We start from the raw sequence: 9,645 nt of genomic DNA on the forward strand, positions 1-9,645 counted from the left end.
AACTTTGTCATTCCGTTTGTAACACATCGAAATATTGCTCTAAGACCCCATAAAGTATATATATTCTGGGTCGTGGTGAAATTCTGAGTCGTTCTGAGCATGTTCGTCCGTCCGTCCGTCTGTTGAAATCACGCTAACTTCCGAACGAAACAAGCTATCGACTTGAAACTTGGCACAAGTAGTTGTTATTGATGTAGGTCGGATGGTATTGAAAATGGGCCATATCGGTCCACTTTTACGTATAGCCCCCATATAAACGGACCCCCAAATTTGGCTTACGAGGCCTCTAAGAGAAGCAAATTTCTTCCGATCCGGCTGAAATTTGGTACATGGTGTTAGTATATGGCCTCTAACAACCACGCAAAAATTGGGCCACATCGGTGCATAATTATATATAGCCCCCATATAAACCGATACCCCGATTTGGCTTGCGAGGCCTCTAAGAGAAGCAAATTTCATCCGATCCGGCTGAAATTTGGTACATGGTGTTAGTATATGGTCTCTAACAACCATGCAACAATTGGGCCACATCGGTTCATAATTATATATAGCCCCCATATAAACCGATACCCCGATTTGGCTTGCGAGGCCTCTAAGAGAAGCAAATTTCATCCGATCCGGCTGAAATTTGGTACATGGTGTTAGTATATGGTCTCTAACAACCATGCAAAAATTGGGCCACATCGGTGCATAATTATATATAGCCCCCATATAAACCGATCCCCCGATTTGGCTTGCGAGGCCTCTAAGAGAAGCAAATTTCATCCGATCTGGCTGAAATTTGGTACATGGTGTTAGTATATGGTTTCTAACAACCATGCAAAAATTGGTCCTCATCGGTCCATAATTATATATAGCAACCATATAAACCGATCCACCGATTTGGCTTGCGAGGCCTCTAAGAGAAGCAAATTTCATCCGATCTGGCTGAAATTTGGTACATGGTGTTAGTATATGGTTTCTAACAACCATGCAAAAATTGGTCCTCATCGGTCCATAATTATATATAGCAACCATATAAACCGATCCACCGATTTGGCTTGCGAGGCCTCTAAGAGAAGCAAATTTCATCCGATCTGAAATTTGGTACGTGAAGAATATAATATTGTCTATAAAAAAAGTATTATATACTTTTCGTTTCAAGTTTCAGCAGACATACCAGTGTGAATTGTGTAGCTCTTCGAATCAGTTACCCTTTACACAAAAGTTACTATGTTAAATAGATGCAATAAGTTAAATCAGTTTGTTTACACATTCGTTCATACTACAAATGTGAGTACTCTTTGTTCAAATAAAACTTTATCAAATATTACTTTTTTCATTATTTTTATTGTTAATAAAAAATATTTAAAACTATATACATATTTCTGCAGCTTGACTCATAAAAAGTTTCTGCCAAAACTTTATGTGGTATAATGTATTGTTACCGTTTGCTTAAAACTATTGCAAAACCTTAAATGTAAACCAGCAACCCATTTGATTCACAATAAACACTTAAGGGAAATAGTTTTTGGATTATCCTTCTCTTATGGCCATTAAAGGAACAAAATCATATTGAGTTTACTTGTGAGTGGTGTTGTTGTTGTTCTTGTCGTGTGAGAGTTGGAGATGTGTAGTGTTGTTAGTTGTTTGTATTACTTAGTGTATATGTGAATGCATTAGAGAGGAGAGGTGTAATGCAATGTGATGCGCAGGGATGGAAAATGCAGTACTATAGTACTTTTTTCAATACTTTTTCACCCCGGTCAGTACCGTAGTACCCCCGCGAATGATTTAGTACCTTTTGTGTAGACATTTTTGAGTCGATATCAGATTTATGGTACAATATCTTTGACAAAATATTTTAATATTTTGAGAAAGTCTTTATCAACCTTATTTGCTAATAGTCTTTTACAAATATGGCAAAACAGACATGTTCATGTGGGAAGAAAATCTCGATTTTGTAAAAGACATAGTCAAAAACAGGATTTTATTGATCTTCAAGAATGTTTTAGTCGAAAAAAGAATGCGATTCTATATTATCGATTTTTTATTTCGGTAGAAAATGTTGTCAAAATTTTATTTCAATTGAAAATTTTGTAAAAATTTTATTTCTATAGGAAATTTTTGCTAAATTTTATTTCTATTGAAAAAATTTTGCAACATTTTTTTTTCTACAGATTTTTTTTGCAAAATTTTATTTCTATAGAAAATTTTTGGAAAATTTTGTTTATATAGAAAATTTTGTCAAAATTTTATTTTCTTTAAAATTTAGTCTCTTGACAATAAAGTACCTTTCCGCTCAAAAAATACCTTTTTTGTACTTTCTTAAAAATTGTATTTTCCATCCCTGGTGATGCGGTGTGATATGTTGTGGTGTGAGTGATCTTTGATTCATGTTAAATGTGTTGTACAGTGTAATGGGTGTTGTGTCAATATTTAGTGTTCGTATCATATACGATTTAAAGCCTTTGAGGGGGTTGGAGAAGGGCAAGTGAAGACTTATGTGAGACAAGCTACATAGAAATTACTACATTGTTTTGTTCTTCTACGAGCTGTAACTTACATTTCAGCCTTCTCTTATTGCTGACAGCTAACCTAGTTGATGGACTATAATGTGAAGAAGTTTATGATTATGATATTACCAACAGCCTTGCATTCTCGACAATTGTTGAATGGCACCACAACCCACACGGTTTTGCATGAAATCTGGGAAGTTACTTTGTAGCACACGCATTGTATTACGCTTATAATCAGGCACTGCATGAGTGGCCAACTGACATGTGGGACTTCGATAGACGGGCTTAAAGTTCGCCTCAACAAAGGTTGAATTCGTATCCCAGCGATAGACCTCAGCATCACCCTCATTGCGGAAGAATATGGCTGAACCATTATCAGTGCCAATTATAACCATACGTGAAGGTTTCTTACCCAAATCTGTAAATATACCAAGAAGTGAAATGAACATGAAAAATGTCTGATTGTAATAGTGGGAAATAATTATACACACCACCATAGAATGGTGATGGGGGTATAATAAGTTTGTCATTCCGTTTATACCACATCGAAATATCGATTTCCGATTTCTTGATCAGGGAGAAATTGTAAGACGATATAAGCATGTCCGTCTGTCTGTCTGTTGTAATCACGCTACAGTCTTTAATAAAGTAGCTATCGTCCTGAAATTTGGGACAGAATCGTCTTTTGTCTGCAGACAGGCCAAGTTCGAAGATGGGCTATATCGGTCCAGGTTTTGATATAGCTCCCATATAAACCGATTCCCCGATTTGTGGTCTTGGGCTTATAGAAACCGTAGTTTTTATCCAATTTGCCTGAAATTGGAAATCTAGAAGTATTCTAGGACCATAAAGAGATGTGCTGAATGGTGTTTATCGGACCATGTTTTGATATAGCCCCCAATTTGCCTGAAATTGGAAATCTAGAGGTATTCTAGGGCTGTAAAGAGGTATGTCTAAAATGGTGATTATTGGACCATGTCTTGATATAGCCACCATATAGACCGATCTCCCGATTTTAATTCTAGGGCTTCTAGAATCCGTAGTTTTTTTTACCAATTTGCCTAAAATTGGACATCTAAAAGTATTGTATGACCATAAAGAGGTGTGCCGAAAATGGTGAGTACCTGTACATGTTTTGATATAACCCCCATATAGACCGATCTCCCGATTTTACTTCTAGGGCTTCTAGAATCCGTAGTTTTTACCCAATTTGCCTGAAATTGGAAATGTAGAGGTACTCTAGGGCTGTTAAGAGGTATGTCGGAAATGGGGAGTACCGGTACATGTTTTGATATAACCCCCATATAGACCGATCTCCCGATTTTACTTCTTGAGCTTCTACAATTCGTAGTTTTTACCCAATTTGCCTGAAATTGGAAATCTAGAGGTATTCTGGACCATAAAGAGTGTGCTGAAAATGGTGATTATCGTACCATGTTTTGATATAGTCCCTATATAGACCGATCTCCCGATTTTACTTCTTGGGCTTCTAGAACCCGTAGTTTTTATCCAATTTGCCTGAAATTGGAAATCTAGAGGTATTGTAGGACCGCAAAGAGGTGTGCCGAATATATTGTGTATCGGCACAGTTTTGAAAATAGTTCTTATAAATCCAGAATCTGATCTTATCTTCGGGAAGCGTACTGGTGAAATATCTGTGGAAAATATCTATCATCAAACCGCCCTAAAATTTTCAAAGGGAACTATTATATTTGGTGGTGGATACTTAAGATTCGGCCCGGCCGAACTTACTGCTGTATATACTTGTTTTTTTTTTTTGTATCAGTGTTCATATCATTGTAATAATTTTGTAAAATGTTGTGCTAAGAAAATACAAATGAAATAAACAGAAAAAATATCAACTGTACACTGGGTGATGTGTCATTAAAATTGAGCCAATTTTCTTGATACAACGAACATTTTTATTATTAGAAGGGATTTTCTTCTAATCAACGAAATCTTTTGTATTATTAACGAATATTTTCATTGTCGTAATTAAAATGTAGTGTTATATAATTGGAAAGTTTTCCTTGGCTCAATTTTAATGAAATTTGCATACTATTAAAGAACATTTTCATTGTATCAATGAACATTTTTCGTTATTTCAAAACATAAAATTTCGATTTTTCGATGTTTTCATTAAAAGCCCATTAGTCGAATTTGAACATTACAAAAAGTCGGGTTTCGACTTTGAACTAGGAACTCTAAAGAGAGTGAAAACATCCACTTTTCGACTTTTTCCAAATTTGGAATACTTTTCCAATTAAAACAAATAATAATAAATAAAAGTACACTTTCGACTTTTACGTTCCAGGATAAAAATTACAAAGTCTAATTTTTACATTCGATTTTCCCGCAAAGTGTCAAGTAGTCAGAAAATCAATTTTGTATCCCCATGTGGGATACATGCTCAGCTACATCGTTTAAATATTTGAAGTAGTTTATCAATTTACATTTCCTAAATTCGGTCGATCTTAATATTGTTCTTGCTACATGGGGCTGTGATTATGTGTCCTTTTCATAGCACTGGATTTGAACTAGATTATCATTTATTGTACTCTGGTCAATCTTACGCCTTTCTCATTTAATATGATTGAAGTATACACTCCTTCATGCAATCAATCATTTTCTTTGTCATATTTTCTTCATGTGCATTATTCATGTGAGTGCGAGGTAAATTTACGACTAATTGCAATCAAAAATATGGAACACTCAAAAGTATAGACGGACAGAAAAATGATGAGTTATTCTGATAGCTTCAACAACTTTCGAACAAGAAGAACAATAAAGAAATGTTTATAACACCAACCTATATTGCTTCGTTGGGTGCGCTGGGTGATTGGTTTGATGGCTGTTTGGTTGACTGACCTACTTCATGGGCAAATTTGTATTCAATTATTGTGAAATTCTTGCTGTTGAGAAAAGTTCAACAAATTGTTGTTTTCGAAATGCGTTGATACCTGTAGATACATTGTGTGCTGTTAAGGATATGCAAGGAAGGACGATGGCTTTAGCTTTTGTCTTGATGAACTAGAAATGCTTCATAAGTATCCTTGTCAAAAATGTTTATGCAAAATAAACAATGACTATGATATATAGAGGTGACCGAATTAAAGTGTGTATATTTATAGATTATCCCAGTGTTTTTTTATATGTATATGTACATTGTACCAACGGTCATCCATAAAATCACAAAGGCAAATCTTCTCTCTTACCATGTACCCGATTTTATTATTACTGCATTGATAATGGACAGTGTAGGGCATCTCTTGTAGAGACAATGAAATACTATTGACCTAATACGCAAGATTATGCCACCTAAATTGTAGAAAACGCAAAATATAAATATTAAGGACTTTTGTTTTTAAATTAAGAAAGCAAGTTCATAATCCTTAGTTTCATTTTTTTTAATAAATTTAGGACTACAAATATTGACATTTTCGTCACTCCGTTGCCGTATGTCTTTAAAGTGAGGCAAATTTTCTTTAAAGTAAAGAAAACCAATTTTAATGTAAAATAATAATTCTTAATGCGTTTGAGATATGCATCTTTGGGTTAAAGATAAATAAGCTTCAAAACGAGAATACAAATTTAATAATAATTTTAAGTATATAGAGCCTATACCAAAAAAATATTTATGTAATATGAAACATTATGCAATCTAAAGTTTAGGACACGCAATTTAAACAATATTACGGACAAATTTTTTTAATACAATAAAATTGTAAGTTTTTATTTGGAAAAAAGGAAACTTTTTTGCAATTTGAAGTATCTGCTATAATCTAGACTTTTATACTGGCATTTGTTTGTACGTGAATAGCTTTGTATCACGAAAAGAGAATGAAAACTCGATAAATGATATCTGTATCCCAATTTTAATTTTATTGCCCTACACTCAAAAAAAAGTGAACCCTCTATTTCACCAAAGCCAAATTTACTTTATTTTAGTTCATGGAATTATAATGGTTGGAGAAACTTTATTTTACTCTAATAATTTTTGGCGTATGATAGTTAACTGACCTAAAAAACGGCAAAAATTTTACACAAATGAAGCATAAAGATTTACTACATTCGTACTTCTCACAAAATAGTTCATTATTTCTTTAAATTTGTAATTTTCCTACAAATGCGCCCATCTTGAACTTCGTAAGGCACTAAAGACATTCTTGCATTTCTGAACTCCAATTTTTTTCTTCAAAATACAAAATTTTCTTGTGTGGAAGTGAAAAAAATTAATTATGTCTAATAAATTTTCTTGAATATATTAAAAAAAAATATTTACTTATTTTTATGATATCGTGGTGATGTCAGCGTTTGTAATATTGTTTAGTTAAAGTTTTCTAAAAATAATCTAACTTTTCTAAAATTAACCAAAATTATTCTTCCTGGTGGGATCACTGTTTTTTTTTTAAGTGTAGCTTTCAATCAGTGTAGATAGCTCACTTAAAAGTTTTTTTATTTTAAAGAAGTCAAATCTTTGTCTCGGAATCAATATCGAAATAGTTAAGAAAAGTTCAAAATCTTTGAACCCACGAAAAATTGATTGGTTTTACTTTTCAAAGAGGTCAGCTGAAAAATTAAACTTTCGATTGACCACCAGACCTTAAGAGTCACCGATGTTCGCTTCTCGCTCGTATTTGAATAAATTCCGAATATTAACGGGACAATATCCTAAACATAGTAAGAAAACTCTGACATGGACATTCCAACAGGACTATAGCTCTCAACACGCGCCAACCAATGGTTTAAAATGGATATCTCCGGCTTCTATCGCACCATGGTCACCAAAATCTTCGGATCTCAATTCGTTAAAATTGCCGTCTGGAGCATTTCGAAGGTTGGCATTACACAATACCAAAGTGTCGATCAAGGCGTTTCTTTCAAGGCAATTCGCCGAGAATGGGGCAAAATACCACATCGCCTTGTCGGCCGATTTAAGTTCATAATTCGTACCAAAGATTCTAAAATTTGATGTTGTTTCCGACAGTTTTTTCATTTGAAAAATAACATTTAAAAAATAATGAAAATATATATCGCTTTACTTTGTTGCTTTACTTATGGGCCACCCTGTATTTATGTCTGTTTCAACTGCATGGCACTGTTGCAGTAAATCTAGACGCATTTGAGTCATCAACTGGTCAGTTAAAATTTACATACAATAAGAGCCCGTTACTGCACATACATACAGTGAAACCTCTCACAAGTGCTCACATAAATTGTGTCCACATTTGGGAGGTGTCCAATTATGAGAAGTTAATTTTTATCAGACGCCTCACGAAAATTGCCCACTTTTGAGAGATGTTCCGTCCAAGTTTAGAAGGTTTCACTGTATTTGTTTTAGTTCAGTCTCGGCAATTAATTTTTAGTTGAAATTTCTTCAATCATGGAAATGGTAATAAATTAATCAAAATAATGTATTGATGTTTGTTACGATTAAAAAAATAAATAAATCAATAAAATTTTTATTCATTTAAATACCATATGAGTGATATTTTTTCTGTGTAGCTTATTCCATCTGCATATAAACCTAAGCTAACATTGTCAGATTTCTTTTTACTCACATTACTTCATACTTTTTCAACTTACCTAGAATTCGTCCATCGGCCACACCACTTCTCAAGTATTCCGATTTCAATGAGAACAAACGATTCGTACTCAAATATGTGAAATATAATTCCGTGGCACCACAATCTTGGCGGATCAAAGCTATGTACAAAACATCACGTGTACGACATCCGGTAGTCACAGCTTTGGGCAAAACAATGCGGAAACCACGATCTGCTTGAATATTAAAGACTATGATGGCTCGATTGGCTGCATCACTGACATAAACAAAACAGCCTCCATCTGGAGCATAATCGACAGCCAAATACTGCAGACGTGAGTTGGTTGAAGTTAAACCCTCAAGGTCGATTGTTTTTAAAACTTTACCCGATTTTGCAGATAAGGCCATAACCTTGGGTGAACATTTTCGAACAGGTGTCTCCAGGGTATTGACTATGCCCGTATCCAACACCCAAATGATTTCATTTTGGTCCACCACCAAATCCACCACAGATTGTAAAGCTTTGCAATTACCCTCCTCTTGCATATCCCAGCAGGGGAATGGAGTAAAGGTGGCTGAGCAAGTTCCAGGCTTAATATTTGTCTTAACCAGAGTGGCTGGTACACCCTTGCGATAGCGTGGTAATGCCAGATATATCGTGTCCCGAATTATCTGGGCCCGTGTGGCTATCACATTTTTGGAGATATATTTACCGGAACTCTTAAATAACGATTTTGTAGAGGCACAGGGAAATTCAAATTGTCCTCCCGTCCATTGAACTACACTTGCAGAATCCTCACACCCCTTATCGGGAGTCCAAAGACCATATTTAGTTCCTTGAGCATAAACCGGAGTTAATTGAGAGGTAACTATTGAAATTAAAATGACAGTGATACATGTCACCATATAACGCCAGCCATTATCTGATGATCGAAAATGGTCTATCATCATCATCATCTTTGCCCCAGAAGGCAATAATATCGTGCCCACTTAAATAATCTTCACAATTTTACTTAGACTACGTGCTCGGATCTCAGGACCCTGAGAAAATTCTTTAGGTTTATAAACGACTTGGCTCACAAAAATTTTAAACTATTTACACTCACTGATGTACCTAAGATTATATACGATCGGAGACATTTTTTACATCATTGGTATTGGTCTATTTCTCAATACAACATCATACGTGATTATATCTAAAAAACTTGGTATGTTAGCATTATAGTATGGTTGCATCTTAGAGTGTAACCAGAAGAAAACAAAGAACCGTATTCTCACTGTCAAGGTGTTTTGAAGACGATGACGCTTCTGGGTGAATCGAATCGATGAGTTATTCCAAATCTTCTCTATTACCATCAGTTAACTATACAATGGTAGTTCGAGTGTATTCAACTCTCATTGTAAAGGGCCTTGGTAATGGTTTTGCTTTGTTAACTATAGCGGAAAATATTTTTTCGGTCGAAGTGCACTCTTATGCACGAAATTTTTAGTTCTTAATGACTGCATCCATTATGCCGAAGTAACCTAAGTTCATATTGGATGTAAGATATATATTGAAGGTACACAGGGGCGCTGAAATGTATTGCAACTAACTTCAGTTTA

At 34.7% G+C, this 9,645-nt stretch overlaps 1 protein-coding gene across 1 annotated transcript; it reads right to left on the bottom strand.

Moving 5' to 3' along the window:
- Nucleotides 1-1,309: 1,309 nt before the first annotated feature.
- yellow-g2 (L-dopachrome tautomerase yellow-g2) lies at nt 1,310-9,134 on the bottom strand. The gene is made up of 2 exons (XM_075305674.1): nt 8,085-9,134; nt 1,310-2,916 (listed from the first exon to the last, which is right to left on the bottom strand). Exons 1-2 carry the CDS (start codon nt 8,998-9,000, stop codon nt 2,621-2,623), a joined length of 1,212 nt encoding a protein of 403 aa, XP_075161789.1. The 5' UTR covers nt 9,001-9,134; the 3' UTR covers nt 1,310-2,620.
- Between the last annotated feature and the right edge of the window lie 511 nt (nt 9,135-9,645).

This window comes from Haematobia irritans, chromosome 4 (genome assembly GCF_050003625.1).
Source record: "Haematobia irritans isolate KBUSLIRL chromosome 4, ASM5000362v1, whole genome shotgun sequence".
In the NCBI taxonomy this organism is placed as follows: Eukaryota; Metazoa; Arthropoda; class Insecta; order Diptera; family Muscidae; genus Haematobia; species Haematobia irritans.